This window comes from Nyctereutes procyonoides, unplaced genomic scaffold (genome assembly GCF_905146905.1).
Source record: "Nyctereutes procyonoides isolate TBG_1078 unplaced genomic scaffold, NYPRO_anot_genome, whole genome shotgun sequence".
Classification (NCBI taxonomy): Eukaryota; Metazoa; Chordata; class Mammalia; order Carnivora; family Canidae; genus Nyctereutes; species Nyctereutes procyonoides.
Genome location: NW_026575031.1, coordinates 9,401,284 through 9,427,906, shown reverse-complemented (window position 1 = coordinate 9,427,906; position 26,623 = coordinate 9,401,284). Strand labels below are relative to the sequence as shown.

The following is a 26,623-nucleotide window of genomic DNA, read 5'->3' as shown; positions in this document are numbered from 1 at the left end:
CAGAAGTCCCTTCCTGATCTCATTCCCCTTTACGCCGAAGGAATCTATTCTTGTGATTTGTGAAAAATCATGTCCTTGGTTTTCTTTATAGACTTACTACCTATGTTTGCATCCCTATTTAACATAATTTAGTTTTACTTATTTTTGAACTTTATATAAAAGAATTTGTAATATAGGTATACCTTTTTCTTGCTTGAGTTTTTTATTTTTTTAAAAGATTATATTTATTCATTCATGAGACACACACACACACACACACACACACACACACAGGCAGAGGCACAGGCAGAGGGAGAAGCAGGCTCCATGCAGGGAGCCTGACATGGGACTCCATCACACCCTGAGCCCAAGGCAGGCGCTAAACCACTGAGCCACCCAGGGACCCGCTTGCTTGAGTTTTTTGTTTGTGAGATTTGTTCCGTGGTTCAGTGTTGCAGTAGTTTCTTCATTTTCATTTTAGTACATTGTAGTAGGTAAAAAATGGTCCCTCAAAGATATTCATGTGCCTAATCCCTGACACCTGTGAATGTGTTACCTTATATGGCAGAAGGGACTTTGCAGATGTGATTAAGTTAAGGCTTTTGAGGTCGGAATATTACCCCTGATTATCCAGGTTGATTCAGTGTAATATAAGTGTACAAGTGTATATAGGTGTACAAGGGACCTTATATAAGAGGGAGACATATATAAAGAGTTGTAATGATAGAAGCAGAGATCAGAGAGAGATTTGAAGATGCTACACTAATAGCTTGGGACTTGAAGGATGAGGCCATGAGCCAAAGCACCCAGGCAGCTTCTAGAAGCTAGAAAAGGTATTTTCCCATTGAGCCTCCAGAAGGAGCATAGCCTTGCTGACACCTTGATATTATCCCCATTAGAAGCCTGGACTTTGTTCTCTAGAACTGTAAGATTATAAATTTGTGTGGTTTTGCCACTAAATTTGTGGCAATTTGTTACCATGGTAGCAGGAAACTAATACTTTTTTTTTTTTTTTTTTAAACTCTGAATGTACTATGCTTTATCCATTCTTCTCTTGCTGGACATTTGTTTTTAGTTTTGGTGTTTATGGATGGTGTGGCTATGAACATATTTGTGTATGTTAACTGGTACACATGAGAGAAGAGGGTTTTTGGGATATATACCTAGGAAAAGAGTTGTTGGGTTTCAGGATATGCGTATTTTCAACTTCATAATATAGAACTATTTTCCAAAGTACATTCCTGCCAGCAGTGTATGAGAGTCTTAAGTTTTTATTTTTAAGTAATTTCTTCTTTGATACTCACTATGATAATGCTTCCTTCATGTAGGCGGGTTCTCAAAATTTGCTTCAAGTCAAGACACATTTAGGAACTAATTTATACTGTTTTTGATCTAGAAATATGTGTCATTGGTTTATTTTTATCCCCTTTTTGATAAACCAATTTTTCTATTAACTTTAAAAGCAAATTATAACAATACGAATGTTGTAATTGAATTTGTAATCATAGTTGTAAAGTAATAATTTTCTCTTGCTGACAAAAACATTTTTATATGAATTTGATGAGTAGTGGTTGTATAATAGGCTTAAATTCAAGGCCTCCATGCAAACATAATTTCTTTTCATCAGCATTCAAGCAGTCAGGGACTGTTTTGAACAGTAGTATGCCTGTGGATATGACTATTTCTCCTTCATTTGGTTAAGAAGCATACAAAATGATTTACTAAGCACTAACGACCATTTATTGAGCATACTTATTGTGCCAGGCAGTGTGATAAACACTTTACATATATCACATGTTACCACTTTTAATCCTCAGATAGCCACTGTTATCCTTTTATTGTAGATGAGGAAATTCAGGCCCAAAAAATTTAAATAGTGGGGCTTAGGTTATGCATCCAGGATTTTAATCTAGGTAGTCTGGTCTTAATGTCTATTTTATGAGAAGTCCCTGGAGTCAGAAGACATAAACACACAGCAGTATTATGTTAATTTCTCTTATAGGGAGTTCTCTTTATTAGGTGTGGTTTGGTCTGGCTTACGTTTATGAAATTCTAATACGATTTTTTTTTTTATATCCGTTTGCCATTGTGCCTCTTATATTTCTTATTTTTATTTTCCCATTATTTCTCCTTTTCCTCTCACCTTTCTTTTATATTTGTTAATGTGAACCTATATGACTTATAATTTGATGTCTTATTTTCAGCTCATCAATTAACTTCATCAACTGTATTGGTTAATTGAAGAGTTTATGTATTTTTTTATTATGGCAGAGGATATGTGATTATTATATGGTCTTCATATTCAAGGGATTTATAATTTAGGGGACTGTCAGTGTTATTTGTTGGCTATTTGCTTCTCAGTCTTTTTCTACTAGCAAATGTTTCAGATGACTTTTTACCACATGTTATTTGGTAAGTTGGATCTCCACTTAGTATGTTTTTTCCATATTTTCATCATCTTTGGGTCTATTTTGGCAATCCCTCCACATTTAGCATCATTATCTTACCTCATTATTATGATATTTACTCCCTATTTTATGTAGTTAAGGATATTATCAAGGAGGAATTTAATTTTTTTCTTGCAATATCTAGTTTTCTTGCATTAAGATCGATTCTTTTTATTAGTGTTACTGAAAAAATGAATTCCAATTATTTGACAGCATTGATACAGCATGTTCATTGATTTGAACAGCCAAATTACGTTGATTTTTTTTTTTTAAGATATAATCAGTGATGTGAAATAAAAAAGAACCTGTGGTTCATGTACAACTTTGAGAAACTATTGCCCATTGAAGTCTGGTGTATTAGTTATGTATTGCTATGTAACAAATTACCCAAAATTTAGTGTTTTAGAACAACAACAATTATCTCACAGTGTCTGTAGGTCAAGATTTTGATTTGTGACTCAGCTGGGTACTCTGTTTTAGGATCAATCACAGGCTGCAGTGAAGGTAGGCTAATAGTTATCATATGGCTCACCCGCAGTGAAGGTAGGCTAATAGTTGTCATATGGCTCACCCGGGGAAGGATCTCTTTCTAAGCATACTCTGATGGGCTGGCATGATGCACTTCCTTGTGAGTGGTTGGACCAAAGACCTCAATTCTCTGTTAGCTGTTGGTACCTATATTAATTGGAATCATATAATTCTGCCAGCAGGGGCTGCCCTCAGTTCTTTGCCATGTGGGCCTTTCCTGGGGGCAACATGGCAGCTTGTTTCATCAGAGTAAGCAAGTGGGAAGAGCCAAAGAGAGAGAATGTGAGCAAGGTAGACGTCACAGTCCTTTATAATGTATCTGGGAAGTGACCTCCTATTTTTTTTTTGCTTATTCTTTTAATTAAAGTGAGATCACCTACACCTAGAGTCACCTACATTCAAGTGTGGGGGGCAATCAAAAGCATGAGATGAGGGGGTCATTGGGAGCCATCTTAGAAGTGGTGTAGTATCTCTTGGCAGCTTTAGGATTCTGGGCTTTTTCCCTAGGGTTCAATTCGTAATTGGAACAGTGTATTCTTAGATTTCTTTCAGTGTTCTGTGAAGGATTCCACATAGGATACCACTTTGTTCCTGGCAATTTAGAGTGAAACAGTGAAAAGTGTTTGGCTTTTGTAGTTATATCTGAAACCTAGTCATCATTTAAAATTTTTTTCTATTGTGGTGAAGTACATACAAGATTTAGCATTTTAACCATTTTTAAATGGACAAGTCAGTGACATTAAGTACATTAGCATTGTTGTGCATGCATTGCCGTCTGAACTTTTTCACCTTCCCAAAATAAAATTCCATACCCAGTGAACAATAAATCTCTGTTATCCTGTCCTTGCAACACGTGGCAACTGCCAGACAGAAACTACTTTTCTACTTTTCTGTCTCTATGAATCTGCCTACTCTAGGTGCCTATTATAAATGGAATCATATAGTTGACCTTTTGTGACTGGCTTATTGCACTTAGCTTATGTTTTTTTAAGATTTTATTTATTTATTCATGAGGGACACAGAGAGAGAGGAAGAGAGACAAGGAGAGAGAGAAGCAGGCTCCATGCAAGGGAGCCCGATGTGGGACTGAATCTCAGGACCAGGATCACACCCTGGGCTGAAGGCAGACGCTCAACCACTAAGCCACCCAGGTGTACCCACACTTAGCATAATGTCTTCAAGGTTCATTCATGTTGTGGTACGTTTGAGCATTTCCTTCCTTCTTAAGATCGAATAATATTTTGTTGTATGTATGTACTACATTTTGTTTATCCATTCATCTGCCACTTGGGTGCTTCCACCTCTAGGTGTTGTGAATAATGTGGCTATAAACATTGGTATACAAATATCTTCTTGACTCCTTACTTTGAATTCTTTGGGGGTATATACTCAGAAGTGGAATTACTTGATCATATTTTAATTGTTTAGTTTCAGGGGAACCTCCAATACTGTTTTTCGTAGTGGTTATACCGTTTTACGTTAACATCAGCAATGCACAAGTGTTCCAGTTTCTCATCTTTGCCAGCAGTTATTGTGTGTTTAAAATTGTCATTCTAATGGGTATAAAGTGGTTAGTGGTTTGCTTTGCATTTCCCTAATAATGTGTTTGAGCACCTTTTCATGTGCTTATTGACTCTTTGCATATTTTTCTTGGAAAAATGGCTATTCAAATTGTTCCCATTTACTTTTTTCCCCCTTAAGTAGGTTCCATGCTCAGCATGGAGCCCAACACACTGAGATCAAGACTTGAGGTAAGATCAAGAGTCAGATGTATAACCGACTGAGTCACCCAGGTGCCCGTTTGCCCATTTTTATTTTTTATTTATTTATTTTTGTTTGCCCATTTTAAAATCATGTTATGTTGTTGAGTTGTAGTTCTTGATATACTTTGTATAATAACCCCTTATCAGATATAATTTGCAGATATTTTCTCCTTTTCCATGTCCTTTTCATTCTGTTGATAGTGTCCTTTGATGCATAAAAGTTTTTAAATTTTTATGAAGTCTAATTTAGCTGGTTTTTTGTTGTTGTTGTTTTGTTTTGGTGTTATATCGAAGAAATCATTGCCAAATCCAATGTCGCGAAGCTTTTCACCTATGTAGTCTTCTAAGGATTTTGTAGTTTAGTTTTTACATTTAGGTCTTTGATCCATTTTCAGTAAATTTTTGTACATGATAAAAAGTAAGTGTCCAGGTTCATTCTTTTGCATGTGAATATCTTGTTTCCCTACAGTATTTGTTAAAAAGATTGTCCTTTTCCCATGGAATGGTTTTGGCACCCTTGTTGAAGATCGTTTGACCATGTATGTAAGGGCTAAAAATATTAACTTTTAAAAATAATGTTTTTCTTCTTATTGTAAAATGCATATTTGCTGTAGTAAATGTACAGAAGAGGAATCCTCTCTAAGAAAATCATTCTAATATATAGAAATATAATTGTTAATATGTTAATATTTGGAAAACATCGCTCAAGTTTTTTCTATACATAATTAATATGCACACTTTTTAAAAAATACTTTATTTGAGAGGGAGAGAGAGAGCAAACAAGGGGAAGGGAACAGTGGGAGAGGGACAAGCATGCTCTGTGCTGAGAATGGAGCCCGACACGGGGCTTGATTTCAGGACCCCGAGGCCACGATCTGAGCTGAAACCAAGAGCCAGATGTTTAACTGACTGAGCCACCAGGTGCCCCAATGTGTACACTTTTAAAAATACAAACAGAATATACATATATGCTGTTTTATAACTCTTTCACTTAAAACATAAAGAATACTTTTTTTTCAAAGTATTTATTTATATGAGAGAAAGAGAGAGGCAGAGAGAGAGGCAGAGACACAGGCAGAGACACAGGCAGAGGGAGTAGCAGGCTCCATGCAAGGAGCCTGATGTGGGACTCGATCCTGGGTCTCCAGGATCACACCCTGGGCTGAAGGCAGAGGCTCAACTGCTGAGCCACCCAGGCATCCCTACTTTTTCATGTTTAAATGTCTTACAAGTTGCTGGGCACCTAGGTGGCTCAGTTGGTTAAGTGTGTGCCTTCAGCTCAGGTCATGATCGTAGGGTCTTGGGATCAAGTCCTACATTAGGCTTCCTGCTTGTGTTCTCTTTCTTACTCTCTCTCAAATAAATGAATAAAATCTTTAAAAAAATGTCTTACAAGTTGCTTTTTAAATTTATTTTTTACTTTTTATTTTTTTTGAGAGAAAGAGAGAGAGAGAGAGAGCAAGGAAGCGTGGGAAAAGAGAGGGAGAGAGAATCTTAATCAGGTTCTGTGGCCTGCACCGAGCCTGACATGAGACTCTATCAGATGACCCTGAGATTATGACCTGAGCCAAAATCAAGAGTCGGATGCTTAGGGGATCCCTGGGTGGCTCAGCAGTTTAGCACCTGCCTTTGGCCCAGGGAGTGATACTGGAGTCCCAGGATTAAGTCCCTGCATGGAGCCTACTTCTCCCTCTGCCTGTGTCTCTGCCTCTCTCTTTCTCTCTCTCATGAATAAATAAATAAAATCTTAAAAAAAAAAAAAGAGTCAGATGCTTAACTGACTGAGCCACTCAGGCTCCCCTTAATTTTTTTTTATTTTTAATCAATTTAAGTGTGCATATAAAGTTGAATGATTCTCTATATTTCATTATAGAAAATAATAGTTTTCTTTCCTCCCCACTCTGCTCTGTTTCCAACTCTGGAGGAGTACTCATTTGAACACTTTTTCCTGATTCTTCCAGTATTTAAGCTCCATATCTCCAACTAATATGCTGTATTGTTGCCGATTAATTTTTGAGTTTTAAGTAATAATCTATTGGCTTTCCACTATGGTAGATGGGGAAATCCTCATCCCTACTATAGTTAGGTGTTATTTTTCCAGTTATGTCGTATCTTAATTTTGGTTATGGCAATATTCAGACTTTAAGTTATTTGGACACTGTAAATGCTTTGACATGTAGGTGAAATTTACTATCTATATAGATAGAGATAATGGTGGTGAGTATCTTTTCTTTCCTACACCATTTTTTTTTCTGGACCTAATAATTGTTTTTGTTTGTTTGTGTGTTTGGATAGTTAGTTTCCTAATCACTAATTCAATCCCAAACTTTCCACCCATTGTGCAGGTCTCCTCTTAATGTATTCAGGTTCATGTAGGTATTCTTTCAGTAGCTCTTTTCAGTCATCTTTGAGAAGTCTGTCCTAGAGTCACTCATGTTCTACAGACTAGGGATTGTGACTTACTCATTTAGTATTCCCACAGTTTTTGGCAGGGTCCTCATCAAATGTTTATTGAAAGAATGATTGGTAAAAGTTCAGATTATAGAATTAAAAATAAATGTTTACTCATTCTGGCAAGAGAAATAAAAGCAAAAACCAACTATTAGGACTACATCAAAACAAAAATCTGTACAGCAAAGGAAACAGTCAATAAAACTAAAGGGCAACCTACAGAATAGGAGAAAGTATTTGCAAATGACATATCTGATAAAGGGTTTAGTATCCAAAATAAAAAAGAACTGATAAAACTCAATACTCAAAAACCAAATAACCCAATTAAAAAATGGGCAGAAGACTTGAGTAGACATTTCCCCAAAAAAACATACAGATGGCCAACACATCAAAGTTGCTCAACATCTCTTATCATCAGCAAAATGCAAATCAATGAAATATCATCTCACACCTGTCAGAATGGTTAAAACAAAAACATAAGAAAAAAGTGTCGGCAAGATATGGAGAAAAAGGAATCTTCTTGCACCGTTGGTAGGAATGCAAACTGGTGCAGCCACTGTGGATACAGTACAGAGGTTCTTCAAACAATTAAAAATAGTACTGTGATCCAGTAATTACACAACTGGGTGTTTACCCCCCAAATACAAAAACACTAATTCAAGGGAGTTTATGCTCCTGAATAGTTATTGCAGCATTATTTACAATAGCCAAACTCTGCAAACAGTCTAAGTATCCATTAATAGATGAGTGGATAAAGAATATCTATTTATCTACCCCCCCACACACACACGGCCATAAAAAAGAATAAAATCTTGCCATTTGCAACGAAAGGAATGGAGCTAGAGAGTATTACACTAAGTGAAATAAGTCAGAGAAGGACAAATACCATATAGTACAACTCATGTGTAGAATTTAAAAAACAAAACAAATGAGCAAAGGGAAAAAAGACAAACCAAGAAACAGGCTCTTCACCATAGTGGACAAACTGATAGTTATCAGAGGGAAGGTGGGTGGGGAGAATAGGTAATGGGGATTAAAGAGTACACTTATCATGAGGAAAACAAATTAGAACTATAAAATGGTATATTAGAAAACATTTTAAAACAAAAATGTAACTCTAAAAATATTTACTCATTCAAATAACTTTGTATACCATAAATCATCTCTGTAGCATAATTTGGCTATTCTCAAACTCTTTGGTCTTAGGACCTCTTACTGTCCTTAAAATTCATTGAGGACCCTAAAGAGTTTTTTGATTTTTTTTTTCCAGCATGGATTTGTATATAATGGTACTTACTGTATTGAGATTAGAACATTTTAAATTTATTTATTTTAAAATAATAAAACTATGACATGTTAAGTATTTTTCAAAACAGAAGAGCAGTTGGTGAAACGAGTGACATTGTTTTACGTTTCAAGTCTCTTTAATGTCTGGCATGATAGAGACAGCTGAATTCTCATACTTATGTGTTCATTCTCTTGCAATATGTTGATTTGGTTGAGCATATGAAGAAAATATGGCCTCATGTAAAGACACAGTTGAGAAAGAGAGGAATATTTTACTACCCTTTTTATATTGGGATTTTATTTTTCTATATTAGAAATTTTTTAATTTAAAAATAATATATGATAAATGACTTTTTTTTTTTTTTAAGATTTTATTTATTTGTTCATGAGAGACACAGAAAGAGAGAGGCAGAGACACAGGCAGAAGGAGAAGCTGGTTCCATGCAGGGAGCCTGATGGGAGACTCGGTCCCGGGACTCCAGGATCATGCCCTGGACCGAAGTCAGGCGCTAAACTGGTGAGCCACCCAGGGATCCCTGATAAATGACTTTTGGGTTCTACAGTTCTGTGAGTTCTAGTACATGTATAGATTCATGTAACCCTCACCATAATTATAATCACAATAGTTTATAATTGTATTCATAATAGCTCCAACACCTTTTGTGATCACAACTTCTTGGTTGTGATTTGCAAACATTTCTACCAGTCTGTAGTTTTCTCTTCTCTTCTCTTCTCTTCTCTCTCTTCTTTCTCTTCCTCTCTCTCTCTTTCTTGATGTTAGTTTTTTTTTCTTTTTGTTTTTTTTTTTTAGGATTTTATTTATTTATTTGAGAGAGAGAGAGCAAGCACAGAGGGAGAGTGAGAAGGAGAAGCAGGCTTCCCACTGAGTAGAGAGCCCCATGTGGGGCTTGATCCCAGGACCCTAAGATCATGACCTGAGCCGAAGGCAGACACTTAACCACCCAAGCCACCTAGGCACTCCTTGTTTTCCTTTTTTTTTTTTTTAAGATTTTATTTATTTATTCATGAGAGACACAGAGAGGCAGAGACATATGCAGAGAGAGAAGCAGGCTTCATGCAGGGAGCCCGATGTGGGACTTGATCCTGGGACTCCAGGATCGTGCTCTAGGTCGAAGGCGGACGCTCAACCACGGAGCCACCCAGGCTTCCCCCCACCCGTTTGTTTTCTTTCTTTCTTTCTTTCTTTCTTTCTTTCTTTCTTTCTTTCTTTCTTTCTTTCTTTCTTTTCTTTTCTTTTCTTTTCTTTTCTTTTCTTTTCTTTTCTTTTCTTTTCTTTTCTTTTCTTTTCTTTTCTTTCAGATTTTATTTATTTATTCATGAGAGACACAGAGAGAGAGAGGGAGGTAGAGACACAGGCAGAGGGAGTAGCAGGCTCCATGCAGGGAGCCTGATGTGGGACTTGATCCTAGGACTCCAGGATCATGTCCTGGGCCAAAGGCAGGTGCTAAACCACTGAGCCACCCAGGGATCCCCCCACCCATTTTCTTAATAGTGTTTTTCACAGAGTAAAGTTTTTAATTTTGGTGAAGTTCAGTTTATCATTTTTTTCTTCTATGAATTGTGTTTTATTTAGTATCATGTCCTAAACTCTGCACAAAGATTTACTCACAAGTTTATTTCTAAAAGTTTTATATTTTACATTTAGATATGTGATACATTCTGAAATAAGTTTTGTATAAGGTATAAGGCTTAAGTTGAGGTTAAGTGTTTTACATATGGATATACAATTGTTCCAATACTATTTGTTAGAAATTCTTTCTTTTCTGTGTTGAATGGCTTTTGCGTCCTTGTCAAATATCAGTTGGCCTGGAAGAGGCAAATCCATAGACACAGTAAATAGATTAGTGGTTGCTAGGAGCTGAGAAAGGGAGGTAATAGAGAATGACAGCTACTGAGTATAGAGTTTTTTGGGGGGCTAGTGAAAACGTTCTGGAATTATATAGTGGTGATAATTACACAACCTTATGAATGAATATTCTACAGACCATTGAATTGTGTATTTTAAAAGGATGGATTTTATGGTATGTGAATTTTTTTTTAAGATTGTATTAATTCATGAGGGACACAACGAGGCAGAGACATAGGCAGAGGGGGAAGCAGGCTCCCCTCAAGGAGCCTGATGCAGGACTCGATCCCATGACCCTGGGATCATGACCTGAGCCACCCAGGTGTCCCTGTGGTATATGAATTATATCTAAATGGTTAAAAAGTTAAAAATTTAATTGGCCAGGTTGGCATAGTCAGTTAAGTGTCTGACTCTTAGTTTCAGCTCAGGTCATGATCTCAGGGTCAGAGATCGAGCCCTGCCTCAGGTTCAGCATTCAGCCAGGAGTCTGATTTGGCTTCTCTCTCTCCCTTACCCTCTGCTCCTCCCCACACTCATGCTCTTTCTCTAAAAAAAAAAAAAAAAAAAAATTTGGTCATATTCATGTGGGTCTATTTCTGGGCTCTCTCTTTTAATTCATTTCTCCCTTTATATGTCTATTCCTTGCCAGGAACACACTGGCTTGATTACTGTAACCTTATATAGTTAAGTCCTAAAATCATACAGTCTGATTCCTCCAACTTTATTACTATTCAAAAATGTTTTGGGTATTTTAGTTCCTTTGCCTGTCAACATAAATTTACAATCAGCTGGCCTATATAAGGCTTTTTGCTCAGATTTCACCTGGAATTTTGTTAAAGATGCCCTTTATCAGATTAAGAAAATTCCCTTCCAAGGGTGCCTGGGTGGTTCAGTTGGCTGAGCATTACACTCTTCATTTTGGCTCAGGTCATGATCTCAGGGTTGTGAGATTAAGCCCTGAGTTGGCTCCTTGCCCAGTAAGGAGTCTGCTTGAGATTTCTCTCTCTCCCCCTCTGGTACCCCCCTTTCCCCAAGCACACAGTCTTTCTCCCTCTAAAATAAATAAATACAACTTTTTTTTTTTTTAAGATTTTATTTATTTCTTCATGAGAGACACAGGGAGAGAGGCAGAGACACAGGCAGAGGGAGAAGCAGGCTCCATGCAGGGAGCCCGACGTGGGACTCGATCCGGGGTCTCCAGGATCACATCCTGGGCTGCAGGCAGCACTAAACTGCTGTGCTACTGGGCTGCCCAAATAAATACATCTTTAAAAAAAAAGGAAAATTCCCTTCTATTCCTAGTTTACTGAGAGTTTTTATCATGAATGACTCTTCAGTTTTGTCAGATGCTTCTTTTGCATCAAATGGTGGATTATATGGTTTCTTTTTTAGACTATTACCCTGATGGATATATGAATTGATTTTTGATACTGAACCAGTTTTTCACCCTTAGGATAAATCACATGGGGTTAGGGACGCCTGAGTGGCTCAGTGGTTGAGCATCTGCCTTCAGCTCAAGGTGTGATCCTGGAGTCCTGGGATCAAGTCGGCTTGATGCTTTGGGCTCCCTGCTTCTCTCTCTGCCTGTCTCTGCCTCTCTCTTTGTGTCTCTCATGAATAAATAAATAAAAAATATTTAAAAAATTAAAATAAAATTACATGGGGTTAGAGTGTCTTCTTTTTATATATTGCTGGATTTAATTTGCTAATATTTTGTTGAGGATTTTTTTAAAAGAATTTATTTTTTTATTCATGAGAGACACAGAGAGAGAGGGAGAGAGAGAGGCAGAGACACAGGCAGAGGGAGAAGCAGGCTCCATGCAGGTAGCCCGATGTGAGACTCGATCCCACGTCTCCTGGACCACGCCCTGGGCTGAAGGTGGTGCTAAACTGGTGAGGCACCCTGGCTGCCCTTGTTGAGAATTTTTGTATCTGTGTTCATGAGAAAGATTGCTTTGTTATTTTCTTGTATCGTCTTTGGCTTTTTATTTTTAAATTTTTTAAAAAATATTTTATTCATTTATTTGACTGAGAGAGAGCACAAGCAGGGGAAGTGTGAGAGGGAGAAGCAGACTCCCCATTGACCAGGGAACCCAGTGTGGGACTGGATCCCAGGACTCTGGGATTATGACCTGAGCCGAAGACAGAGGCTTGACCAACTGAGCCACCCAGGGACTCCAAAATATTTTCAATTGAAGAAAAATTAAAATACAGCATATAGAAATGTGCAGGATGCAGCTAAAGCAGTGATCAGAGGGAAGATTATAGCATTAAAAACATTCATAATGAGGGGTGCCTCGGTGACTCAGTTAAGTATCTGTCTTTGGCTCAGGTGATCCCACGGGCCTGGGATTGAGACCTGAGTCTGCTTTTCCCTCTTCCTCTACCTCTCCCCCTGCTTGTGCTCCCTCTCTTTCTTATTCTCAATAAACCTTTAAAAAAGTTAGTTTTAAAAATATTTTAATATTTCTAGAGGCTTTCTCTTTAATCTTTGGGTTACTTAATACAGGCATTGCTATACTTTTTCTTGAAGGTTCAAATAGTAAATATGATAGGTCTGAGTACCATACTATGTTGCAATCACTTAATTCAGCCCTAGTAGTATGAAAGCAGCTATAGACAACGCATAAATGAATGGGCATGACTTTGTTCCAAGAAAATGTCAATGCAAAATAAACACACCTTTTAGAATCTCTAAAAAAGAGTTTCATTGAAGCTTAAGTTAGGATGGCTGCCTAGGATACACCGTATTCCCAAAGAAAAGAATGCTCTGGGCAGCCCTGGTGGCGCAGCGGTTTGGCGCTGCCTGCAGCCTTGAGTGTGATCCTGGAGACCTGGGATCGAGTCCCACGTCGGGTTCCCTGCATGGAGCCTGCTTCTTCCTCTGCCTGTGTCTCTGCCTCTCTCTCTGTGTGTATGTCTCTCATGAATAAATAAATAAAATCTTTTTTTTTTAAAAGAAAAGAATGCTCTAAAGAAGAAACATTTGGTGTAGGTTTGTATACTTTTAAAATATCTATAAAGAGTTGTAAATTATTAGACAAAAGACATATCAGGAAATTATAGACCTTATCTTAAGCTTTTAGTATGAGCAGGGCTATATGACTTCAGTCTAATGGGACCAGGGAGGTTTTACTCTTATCTTTATATTTGAAATGCTCCCTTTCATATTATTTATAAATAAAACACATATGCATTGTGCACTCAGGAAGGAAACTGAACCCAAGTTCGAAGTTTTGCTGACTCTAATAATGGTTTAAGTATAGCTTCCCTGAGAGCCCAGAAATAGGGCCCACAAATCTTGAAGTTGAAAGATTTCCTTTATTTTATTATGTTCTTTGTAAAAGCAGGAACTGGCCCTGATATTCTTATATTTCCAAGTGTTTGTAGAGTTTCCAATTACCTTGCTGCTACTGGTATTTAACTTAATACCTTAATGAGCAGAGAGCATACTATGTATGATTTCGTTAAAATTTGTTAAGGTTTTTTTTTTGACCCAAGATATGACATGGTCTCTTATGGTGTATGTTTCATGTGCATTTGAAAAGAATATATTCTTTTTTTTTAAGATTATTTATTTATTTATTCATGAGAGACAGAGAGAGAGAGGGAGAGAGGCAGAGATACAGGCAGAGGGAGAAGCAGGCTCCATGCAAGGAGCCTGACATGGGACTGGATCCCAGGTCTCCAGGATCAGGCCCTGGGCTGAAGGCAGCGCTAAACTGCTGAGCCACCCGCACTGCCCGAAAAGAAATTCTGCTTTTGTTGGATTGAGTGTTTTTTTTTTTTTTTTTTTAAGATTGGTTGATTGATTTTAGAGAGAGTGTGAGAGCAAGCTGAGTGTGGGGGGAAGAGGAAGAGAGAGAATCCACCACCAGACTCCCTACCAAATGTAGAGCCCAACACAAGGCTTGATCCCAGGACCCCAAGATCATGATCAGAACTGAAACCAAAAGTCAGCTGCTCAACCAACTGAGCCGCCCAGGTGCCCCAAGGTTGGGCGTTCTATGTTAATTTCATTTGATTGATGGTGGTTCTGATTCAGGTCTCTGACACCAATTGGGTATCCTACAATTCAATTAAATTCTGACACTAACTGCTCAGAGTCATTGAAGACCCTATAAGTTAAGGGACTCAGTCCCACAAGATTGTACCAATTTCAGAGTATAGCACAAATCCTGGGTGTCCCAAAACCACATATGCTTTGCCTGGCCAGCTGCAAATTTGGGGCTTCTCATAGGTTTAATAATTTGCTAGAAGAACTCAGCAGAACTAATGAAAATGTTATACCTCTGATTACCATTTTATTACAAAAGGATACAAATGAACAGCCAGATGAATAGGCATATTCAACAGAGTATATTGGATAAGGATTCCAGCCGCAGAATTTCTGTCCTTGTGGAGTTAGAGTGTGCCACTCTCTGAGTACACATGTTCACTAACTAGGAAGCTCCAGATTTTTAATGTCAAGATTTCATTATATAGACACGTGTGATGAAATAATTGGCCATGTACAAAGATGTGGAGAAAGGGGAACCCTCTTACACTGTTGGTGGGAATGCAAAGTGGTGTAGCCACTGGAAAAGAGAATGGAGGTTCCTCAAAAGGTTAAAAATAGAACTGTCTTGCAACCTAGCAGTTACACTATATTTATAGTAGGTGTTTATCCACAGGATACAAAAATACTGATTTGAAGGTGCACATGCACTGCTATTGATAGCAGCACTATCAATAATAGACAAAGTATGGATAGAGCTCAAATGTCCATCGACTGATGAATGGATAAGGAAGATGTGGTATATGTACACAATGGAATATTACTCAGCCATCAAAATGAATGAAATCATGTCATTTGTAACAACATGGATGGAACTAGACTGTATTAAACTAAGCAAGATAAGTCAGAGAAAGACAAATACCATATGATTTCACTCATGTGAAATTTAGGAAATAAATAGGCTAAGAGAAGGAAAAATAAGATAAAAACATAGGATGCAAACCATAAGAGACTTAACTATAGAGAACAAACAGGGTTGCTGGAGGGGAGGTGGGTGGAGGGATGGGGTAAATGGATGATGGGCATTTAGGGCACTTGTGATGAGCACAGGATGTATATGTTGGTGATGAATCACTAAATTCTACTGAAACTAATACTACATTATATGTTAACTAACTTGAATTTAAATAAAATCTTGGAAAAAAATACCCTATTTCATAAAAAAAAAAAAAAAAAAAAACTCATTGGCCATGTAATTGAACTCAAATCTCCAGTCCCCTTCTCTCTGGAGACTGGAGGGTGAGAGGTGGGGCTGGAAGTTCCAATCCTATAATCACATGCTTGATCTTTCCAGTGACCATTCTCCATCCTGAAATAATCCAGGAGCCAGGAGTCAGTCACCCCATCAGCATAACTGACATTCCTGTCACTCAGGTAATGCTAACCTCTGCCAGGAATTGGAGATAAATCTATAAATGTAAAGATTAAAAGACCACATATAGACCAAATATATTTTTTATTTTACTGAAGTAGTGTTGAGACAGGAGTGATGGAAAATCCTTATAATTAATGGATTTATCTATTTCTTCTTTCAGTTTAATTTTTATTTTATATATTTTGATGCTCTTTTTAAGATGTATACATATTTATAATTCATAAATTGGCCTTTCTCTAATTATGTGATGTCCCCCTTCATCACTAGGGATTTGTTTTGCTCTGAAGTCTACATTGTCTGATATTATTATTGGTACTTCAACTTTCTTTTGATTAGTATTTGCATGGTATATATTTTCCCATTCTTTTAAAAATTTATATATAAGCTTATTTATAATGATATTTCTTATAATAAAGACAACACATATGAAAATCACAAATTATACAAAGAAACATGTATTAACAAAAAAGCAACATAGACAGGAAAAAATTTAAAGATTTAATGCAGAATTAAATATCAAACAGACAACTTCTTTTGAATTACACTTTGTCATGCACACTAAATTTTAACTGAACAATGGCTCTCTCTTTAGGAGGTCCTGTACTGGAAATTCTGGAAACTAGTAATTATATTTTGACGAGTTTAAAGTTAATCATGTATTTTTCTGTAGTACTTAATGCTGCCTTCATGTGAAGTCACACTCCATCTGCTTTGAAGTGAAATAGCTCTAAGTTAATCTCTTCTGTTGGGCCACAAAAATGTCACCAGTGTTTTCCTGATATATGTAGATGTGTCAGGATTAATCTATTTTTGAAGTCAAGTTTTAATTTTTAATTCCAGTTTAGTTAACTTACAGTATTACATTAGTCTCTTTTGTACAGACTGTTTTACTAAACTCAGTGCTCATCATAGTAAGTACTGTTGTTTTTTTTTTTTTTTTGTAAGTACTGTTTTTAAAAATATGTATGAGAGAGTGCAAACAGGATAGGAGCAGAAGAGAAGGACAAATAGACTTTGCACCGAGTGCAGAAGCCTGACACAGAGCTGGATCCCACAACCCTGAGACCACGACCTGAGCCAAAATCAAGAGTGAGACGCTTAACTGACTGAACTATCCAGATGCCTCATAACATGTGTATTCTTTAATCTCCACCCATCTCCCCTCTGGTAAACATCAGTTTGTTCTCTGTAGTTAAGTTTGTTTCTTGGTTTGCCTCTCTTTCTCTCTCTCTCTCTCTCTTTGTTCCCTTATTTGTTTTGTTTCTTAAATTCCACATATGAGAGAAATCATATGGTATTTGTCTTTCTCTGACTTATTTTGCTTAGCATTATACTTTTTAGTTCCATCTATGTTGTTCCAAGTGGCAAGATTTCATTTTTTTAATGGCTGAATAATATTCCATTGTATGTACTTATACCACCTCTTCTTTATTTGTTTTTCAACTGATGGCCACTTGGGATGCTTCTATAATTTGGCTATTTGCAGCAAACATCAGGGTGCATGTATCCCTTTCAATTAGTGTTTTTGTATTTTGGGGGTAAATACTCAGTAGTATAATTGTTGGATCATAGGGTAGTTTTATTTCTTAACTTTATGAGAAACCTCCATACTTTTTTGGCTGTACCAGTTTGCATTCCCACCAACAGTGCAAAAGGGTTCCTTTTTCTCCACATCCTTGCCAGCACTTGTTGAGGATTAAATTATTGTCTAGAGAGTAAGGAGACCTGGAGCAGGAGTGGGCATTCCTTTTCTTTTGAACCTATATATATGAAGTGAGTTTCTTAGATATTATGTTCATATGAATAATCTCTGTCTTTGAAATGATGTGTTTAGGCCATTTATATTTGAAGTTTCTTCTTTTTTGCTTTTGATTATCTTTTTGTACAGTTGTTTTCCCCCTGGTTGCTCTACGGTTTACAGTATGTCTATTTAATTTTTCAGAACCTACTAGAATTTTTATATTGCCCTTCCAGGTGGAATGCAGAAACATAATCACCATTATATAGGTCTCTGTATTCCACCTTTTCTTGTAATAGTCTTATGAGTTATATCTATATATATTGAAAATTCTTTCACACAAGTGTTATAGGTTTTGCTCTTAACTGTCAAGCATATTTTAAAGAATTCAAGAGGGGGTTAGTTTATCATATTTACATTTATGTTCTTCCCTCATTCCTTTTATTCCAGGTTTCCTTCTGTTATAATTTCCCTTTTCTCAGGAGAAATTTATTTGGTAATTTTCTCACAGTAGCTCTGCTAACAACACATAATCTTAATTTCACTTTAATTTGAGAATATCTTTATCCCTATTGGATATTCTCCTGGATACAGAATTCTGGGTTGACAGTGTGTTACTTTTAGTACTTAAAAATGTTTTCCTATTTCTTGCTGGCTACCATCCACTATGTGGAAGCAGCCTAAATGTCCATCGATTAATGAATAGATAAAGAAGATATAGTGTCTGTGTTTATGTGCATATACACAATGGAATATTGCTCAGCCATAAAATGAACGAAATCTTGCCATTTGAAACAACATGGATGGAACTAGAAGGTATAATGCTAAGTGAAATTAGCCAGAGAAAGGCAAATATGTGATTCCGTTCATGTGTGGTATTTAAGAAACAAAACAAATGAGCAAAGGAAACAAAATGAGAGAGAGAAAGAGAAAAACCAAGAAACAAACTTAACTATAGAGGACGAACTGATCCATATCACAGGGGAGGTAGGTGGAGGGTTGGGTGAAAGATAGATGATGGGAATTAAGGAGTACACTTGTGATGAGCACTGGTGATGTGTGGTATTGTCAAATCACTGTATTGTACACTTGAAATAAACATAACACTGTACGTTAACTAACTGGAATTAAAATAAAGACTTAAAAAAATGGAAATTCACTGTCTTTGAATTGTTTCCCTATAATTTAATGTCATTTTTTTCCTGGCTGTTTTTAAGGGTTTTTCTTTGTGTTAATTTTCAGCAGTTTGGTTTTGATGTGTTTGGAAGTGGATTGTGTGTGTGTGTGTGTGTGTGTGTGTGTGTGTGTGGTTATTCTGTTAATTAAAATTCTTCAGTCTGTTGTATGTCTTTCACAAAATTTGAATTTTAGTCATTACTTTAAAAATATTTTTTCTGGGACACCTGGGTGGCTCAGCGGTTGAGCGTCTGCCTTTGGCTCAGGATGTGATCTCAGTCTGGGGATCGAGTCCCACATCGGGCTCCCTGTGAGGAGCCTGCTTCTCTTTCTGCCTGTGTCTCTGCCTCTCTGTCTCTCATGAATAAATAAATAAAATCTTTAAAAAATATTTTTTCTGTCATATAACTTTTCCTTTCCTAATATAACTCTGATGACATGAATGTTAGAATTTTTGGTATTGTCTCTCATCCTTGGGGTCTGTGTTCATTTATAAAAATACTTTCTGTTTTCAAGTTTACTGATGCTTTCCTCTGACACATCCATTCTTCTATTGACTCCATCTAGTAACGTTTAGAATTTTTCTTACTGTGTTTTTACTTCTAAAATTTCCATTTGTTTATGTCTTCTCTTTCTTTACTGAGATTTCATGTATCTTTCTATTCATTTCTAGGATATTCACCTTCACTTCTTGGAGCATTTCATTATAACTATTTTAAAGTGTCTGATGGGTCCTAAATCTGTGTCATCTTATTATTTGCATCTGTTGATTTTCCTTTCACATGTAATTTGGGATTTTCCTGGTTCTTTTTATGTTTGATAATTTTGGATTGAATCCTCAACATTTAAAAAATTATGATACTTAAGTTTTTTTTTTTAATTTTTATTTATTTATGATAGTCACACAGAATGAGAGAGAGAGGCAGAGACATAGGCAGAGGGAGAAGCAGGCTCCATGCACCAGGAGCCCGACGTGGGATTCGATCCCGGGTCTCCAGGATCATGCCCTGGGCCAAAGGCAGGCGCCAAACCGCTGCGCCACCCAGGGATCCCGATACTTAAGTTTTTAAAAAATTCTGTGAAGAATGTTGATATTTTAAATTTTTAGCTATGCAGTTATCTTCAGGTTGCAAGTTCTGACTACCTTCCATGTATTTTGGTTTTAATATTAGTTCAGTTTTCAAAACCTTTGAAATTATATTCATATCTGTCCCAAATGTGTACCACTGAGTAGCCAGTTTGAGACCTGGGGAGTAGGTCTGAACCTTGATTCAGTTTTCAAAGTAGGTGGTATGCTGTTTAATGTCAGCTCTTTTAGAGATGATAATATTGAGCAGTGAGTCTAAGTATTACTAGTCTCATCCATCTATTATTAAGTTCTAAGTCAACCCAACTTTTCATACCAGCTTCTAGGTATATCTTTTATATATCCTGCCCTAGTTTTAGATCTAGTCATTTGTCCAAGGAACTTTCACTACCCCTCCCCGCCTTTTTTGAGGGAAATGGTATTTGGTAACCTCAACCTGGATATTGAGGGATGCTTAATGCTAGTGCTAAGCCCTGCATTGCTTCTAGGACTTCCCAATGGTTAGTTGTGAAGTACCCATTTAAATAAAGGTCATGACTTTTTTTTTTCTCATATTTTCTTCATTGTAAGATTTCAGAAATTTTACATCTTTGACTTTTATATTTATATTTCTTGATGCTGAAAATGTTGATACCTGGTGGCTTAATGTAATCACTTATTTGCTGTGTCCTATAGTATACCTATAGTAGTTTAAAAATAACAATTGATATTACTTCTAACAATGTAACTACTAAATGCAGTTTTCTTAAAAAAGATTTATTTGCGAGCGAGAGAGAGCGAGAGAGCACTTTTGTGCATGCATGAGGGGGGAAGGGACAGAGGGAGAAAATCTTAAGCAGACTTGGAGCTGAATGTAGAGTCTGATGTGCAGCTCAATCTCACAACCAATAAAATGATGACCTGCTTTGAAACCAAGAGACAGTCACTTAACTGACTGAGTCACCCTGGTGCACCACTACTAAATGCAGTTTTAACATTTCTTTGTGGTTCTTTTATTCCTTTAGATATGTCCCACTAGGAATGTACAATTAAAATACTGTATTTCAAAGCCACTTGTATTATTTTCTGAGTAATTATACCACAAACTTGGTATGCAGTGGGTTACTGGTTTGTTTGTTTTAAATATTTAGTGGTTACCCGCCACCCCATTTTTGGTATTTGACACTTTTTTCCTTTTTAGATTTAATTTTGTCTTTTAATTGTCTTGAAGGAAGAGGCCCTCACTCACTATCTGAACTGAATGCTAAATTTATTTCTCTCTGTGCAAGGGAGAGCTGTGGCTTCAAGTTCAGGGGTTGGTAAAGTGAGAGTGTTTAGGAAGTGATTGAACTTTGTTATGCAGATGTGATTATGGAGTGTCACTGTTACTACTGATGGGTTGACTTTCTGAAGTGTGGTCACTCATTTGTAGCTATTATTGATAGACTGGGATGAGTTTAAAGCCGGCTCTGATGATTACTGTTGGAATGGTCTTTTCTTGAATTGAGAATATAAGAATTATTTTTTCTCATGTAAAACAATGATTTTATCTTTATTTGTTTTTAAAAGATTTATTTATTTATTTATTTATTTATTTATTTATTTATTTATTTATTTATTTTTAAGAGACAGTGTATGCACGAGTATGGTGTCAAGGGAGGGTGGTGGTGGCAGGGAGAGGGGCAGAAGGAAAAGGTTAGAGAACCTGAGGGGCAGAAGGAAAAGGTTAGAGAGAATCTTAAAGCAGGCTCCATGCTCAGCACAGAGCCCAATGTGGGACTTGATCTCATGATCAAGAGATTATAATCTGAGACAAAATAAGAGTTAGTTAGGCACTTAACAGACTGAGCCACCCAGGTGCCCCGGTGATTTTGTTAAAAAGCAAAACTATATTACAAAACAGATTCACAGAAGTCTTATCCCTTCTGTCATATTTTCTCCTTTCTTTTGAGAAAAGGTTGGCAAACAACAGCTTGCAGGCCAGATTTGGCTACCTAGCTCTTTTTGTAAATAATGTTTTGTCACCGCCATACTCATTTGTTTACATATCATCTATAGCTTCTTTTGTGTTGTAACGGCAGAGTTGAGTAGCTATGACAAAGATTATTTGGCTTGAAAAACCTGAAATATTTACTATCTGGCCCTTTACCAACAAAACACACTGATCTCTACTATAGAGAATAATTTTCATCAAGTTTTGGCTTTTCTTTTCTTTTTTTTAAATAAAAGGAAAGAAGTTAATTTAACATTGACCTTTCTTTTACACAAAAGTTAGCATGTTGTAAATACTTTAATACATCTTGCTCTTTTTTACTTAACAGTATACCCTGAAGGGATGCCTGGGTGGCTCAGTGGTTGGGTGTCCCCTTCAGCTCAGGTTGTGATTCTGGGGTCCTGGGATGGAGTCTCACATCAGGCTTCCTGCGGGGAGCCTCTCTGCCTCCCTCTCTGCCTCTCTCTCTGTGTCTTTCATGAATAAATAGATAAAATCTTAATAAATAAATAAATTCTAATTATTTTTTAAAAAGTATATCTGAAAATCACTGTAACAGTATCTCTTATTCCTGAACTAGTACTCCATTACATAGATGAGCCATTTTATATTCACCTAATCTATTAATAGACTGTTAGTTTTTTTTTTTTTCCTAGTCTTGTGATTTTAAGTAGTGTTATAGTGAAAAACCTTGTGAAAAAGCCATTACACATTTTTCGTCATGATGTGTTGGGTATAGATTCCTTGGAGTGTAATTGCTGTTTTAGAGTTTAGATGTATATTATCATGCTGAATGTTAGTTTCCCCACCATGGACCCATACTATCCTATCCTTCCCTTCCCTTCCCTTCCCTTCCCTTCCCTTCCCTTCCCTTCCCTTCCCTTCCCTTCCCTTCCCTTCCCTTTCCTTCCCTTCCCTTTCCCCTACCCTTTTTCCCCCCTTTCCCTTCCCCTTTTTCTCCTTCCTTCTTTCCTGTGGTGAAGAACACATAATGTTTGCCATCTTAATCATTTTTAAGTGTACAGATCACTAGTGTTAAGTGTATTCACATTGTTGTAAAAGAGATATCCAGAACTCTTTCATCTTGCAAAACTGAAATTCTGTTCCCATTGAACATCAGCTCCCTGCTTTTCCCTCCCTTCTTGCCCCTAGTAACCGCCATTGTCCTTTTTGTTTCCATCATCTTGACTACTCTAAATACTTCATATAAGTAGACTCATGGAGTATTTGCCCTTTAGTGAACAGCTTATTTCACTCAGCATAATGTTCTCAAGGTCATTCATGTTGTAGCATGTCAGGATTTGCTTTTTAAAGGCTAAATAATATTCCATTGTATGTATATGCCACCTTGTATGTATGTGCCTAATAATATTCAAAGCAGCATTTCAAATAGCAATTCTCTGTTCAAAGAGAGTATTTTTCACTCAGTAAAATACAGTGTGTCCTCTTCAAGCTACCCAGTTATAATCTCTGCTTCACAGGCAAGATTTCTTTTCTTTTTTTTTAAAGGGGCAGATAGGGTGGAACAGAGGGAGAGAGAGAATCTCAAGCAGGCTGCATGCCCTGCATGGAGACCATCTTGGGGCTAGATCTCACACACGACCCTGAGATCATGACCTGAACTGAAATCAAGACTTGGTCACTTAACCAGCAGAGCCACCTAGGCGCCCTGGGAAATAGTGATTTTCCTTTGTTTCTTCGTTCCTTCGTTCCTTCCTTTTTTTTTTTTTAAGATTTTATTTATTTATTCATGAGTGACACACAGAGAGAGGCAGAGACATAGGCAGAGGGAGAAGCAGGCTCCTTGTGGGGACCCTGATGCAGGACTCGATCCTGGGACTCCAGGATCACACCCTGAGCTGAAGGCAGATGCTCAACCACTGAGCCACCCAGGTGCCTCAAATAGTGATTTTCTAATTCTATCAATTCTTCTAACATTTAATAGCTATGATTATTCTCTGAGGAAAAAAATCATCTCCTTGATTTCCCCAGAATACTGTTCCTACGAGAAAGGTGTGATAAATCCATGATTCTTTGTTTATCAGTGTTCAAAATAATGAGCTCTACCTTACCTATCTCCAAAGGTTGACTAATAAGGAATTTTCTTTTTTTTTTTGAATGTCATTATGAACTCATAGGTGTTTATATTTTTGATATTTTCCAATCGCTGCAGTCACCATTCTTGTGTATGCTCAAATGAGAAATTTGTCAAATGAGAATCCTTTTACCTGTCTCTGGTTTCCTTTTGAGTTGCCTATAGTAGTATTGTTAACGTTTTGCTTTCTGATTTGACAAGATGTCCCAAGTTCTTTGTGTACAATTTCCTGTGTCAGACCTGGAATAAGCCATTTCTCCAAGGAGCCCTAATTTCTTTTAATGGGAGATGATGTTTAAAGTCCACAATCTAAAGGGAAGGGTATTCATTGCTACTGAGTTATTATTGCTTTTAGGCCTTTCAGGCCGATCCTCTTGCCGGATCTTCTATCATAATTTCTTGATTGTCTGATACCTGTTATGTAGTTGATTCCTGGGGGCATTTCCTGGAAACAGTGTTAGAGTTGTGTTTCATAATCATTTGTTTCCTTTAGCCATGAAAGTCGACTTGACTGTGTAGAACATCCTTAGCTTACATTTTATTTCCTTGGGTATTTAAATATATAATTTCATTGTCTGCTGGTGTAAAAAGTTTGTGCCAGTGTCTGTTGTTGGTCAGTGCCACTGTCTTTTTTCTTTGCCTTATAAGTAATTTGGACTATCAGCACAGATGCCAATGAAATTTTTTTCACCTTAAAACCCGGTAGTTTTATGAGACTGTGTGTGTTGTTTTTTTTTTTTTTTTTTTTTGAGACTGTGTGTTGATGTTGATCTTCTGAGTTGTTTTTCCAAGTATGTGGTATACTATTTTAATATGCAGATTTAGCCTTTTAAAAAAATTTCCACAAATTTTTTGAATTATAGTGGCTAGTCTTTGTTCTATTTCATAGCATAGGGCCTCTTATAATATCTATTTTGTATTTACTTTGCCTTTTATTTAATCACTTTTAAATTTCTTAAAATTTATTTTTATTTTCTTTTTTTCTCCCTTATTTGTATGGTGTCTTCTCTCATGTCTCTCTCTTCTAGTTGAGTTTTCATTTCTGATCCTTTTCTGAGTCAGCTCAGATTCCTTTTTTTGTTTTCCTGTTGTCTAGCTTTCTCTTTTAAGGGCTTTTCTAATTACAATTTATGTTCTTTTAAAAATTTTTAAAAAGTTTCTTTCAGTTTGTTCTGTAACATAAAGTTACAGTTTTCATCTCCTTTAGGCCAGATTTTTCTGCTGTATTTTCATTTTTTATAAATATGCTGTTCATATTACTATCTTATTTTTATTAAAATATCATTGTATTGGAATTGATCAGCTGCCCTTTTCTATGTCTTATGTTTATTTTCTATGCACTTTGAATGCATTATGTACATTAAGTTACATTAAAATTTTATTAGCTCTAAATGATGTTAAGCTCTAAGTTACAACCTATTAAACTGTATGCTGTTGTAAATAAATTAGGTACCATGTCTTTTTCTTAAGCGGTCTGTCTTGATCAGTTGCTATTGACAGCATGCGTGCTCTATGGTCTAGCAATCACAGTGATTGAAATTATATCTGTGTTGTAACATAATGTCTTTGTAATGTTTAACTACTTCACGGGCATCTGTAATGGAAAGGTAAGTACTTTTTGAATTTTTAATATGTACTAAACAGAAAAGTGAGTGAAAGTGAGTTTTGTGGGGTTTTTACCCCCTTCCCAACAAAACAACCTAATTAATGTATAGAATTAGTAGTGCTACCTGGTCCTAGTATGTTTGTATTGCTTATTTAGCCCTGATATGCTGCTGCTGGTTTTTTTTTTTTGTTTGTTTTGTTTTTTGTTTTTTGCTTTAGGTTAAATGGAAACCATCCTTGGGAGCTGGATGCCTGTGTAGCCGTTTTATCACATCAGTGAATTGCAATGAGTGGAGGAGGAGAGCAGCCGGATATTCTCAGTGTTGGAATCCTGGTCAAAGAAAGATGGAAAGTGGTAGGTACACATCTTAGAGAGAGACAGAGAACATATCGGGGTAATTTTTGGAATCTTGATAAAACTAGCATTTCCATAGGAAATAATTCATACATTACTTACAATGCCTAAAGCATGTTTTCATTTATTTTCCTGTGATTAAATTGTTTATACCATAATTCTTGATTTATGTAGTAGTAAATTTTTCTAACCTCTAATAGCTAATATTGAGTAAGGTAGATAAAACTGTACTTAGGGAAAGACAAATTAAAAACAAAGTACAATGAGCTTCTCTGTTTTAAAATTTTGAACTTTTTATTAAGGAAAATTGTAAGCATACATAAAATAGGGAGACTGATTTAATGAACCTTTTATACTCATGTCCAGCTTAAATAGTTATTTTATAGGCAACTTATTTTATCTCTTTAACCTCCCTCCCAGAATATTTGAAGCAAATCACATCTTCTGTATGTACTCCAGTTATATATCTCTAAAGGATAAAAATTCTTTTAAAAATATAATCATAATATTATTGCACCTAAAAAAGAAAAAGATTTTAAATATCATTAAGTATCCTTTCAACTTTCACATTTCTCCTGTTGTAAATTATTTTTAATGATTTGAATCAAATCCAAATAAAACCTGGGTATTGCAGTTGGTTGACATTACATAAGTTTCTTTTAATTTCTAGATTTCATCTTTCTTTTTCTCTTTACAATTTTTTTTAATTGAAAAAAGTAGGTCATTTGCCTGTACAGTTTACTTACTATAGTTTGGATTTTTCTGAATTCTTGTATATGGTATTAATGTGTTTCTTTGTTTCATGTATTTTATGTAATTACTATTTATTGAGGCTTGATTA

The 26,623-nt window shown here is 36.3% G+C and overlaps 1 protein-coding gene across 2 annotated transcripts in view; it reads left to right on the top strand.

Annotated features, from left to right (window-relative positions):
* The window catches only part of TTBK2 (tau tubulin kinase 2), a 184,178-nt gene that overhangs the window by 13,961 nt on the left and 143,594 nt on the right, over positions 1 to 26,623 (top strand). Inside the window, exons 1-2 of one of the 2 annotated variants that reach the window (XM_055316792.1) lie at positions 15,733 to 15,753; positions 25,647 to 25,782. In XM_055316792.1, the coding sequence (XP_055172767.1) occupies positions 25,714 to 25,782 (69 nt within the window). In that variant the 5' untranslated portion in view covers positions 15,733 to 15,753; positions 25,647 to 25,713. Of the gene's footprint in view, positions 1 to 15,732; positions 15,754 to 25,646; positions 25,783 to 26,623 lie in introns of those variants that run through there. The other variant, XM_055316791.1, reaches the window with a different exon arrangement.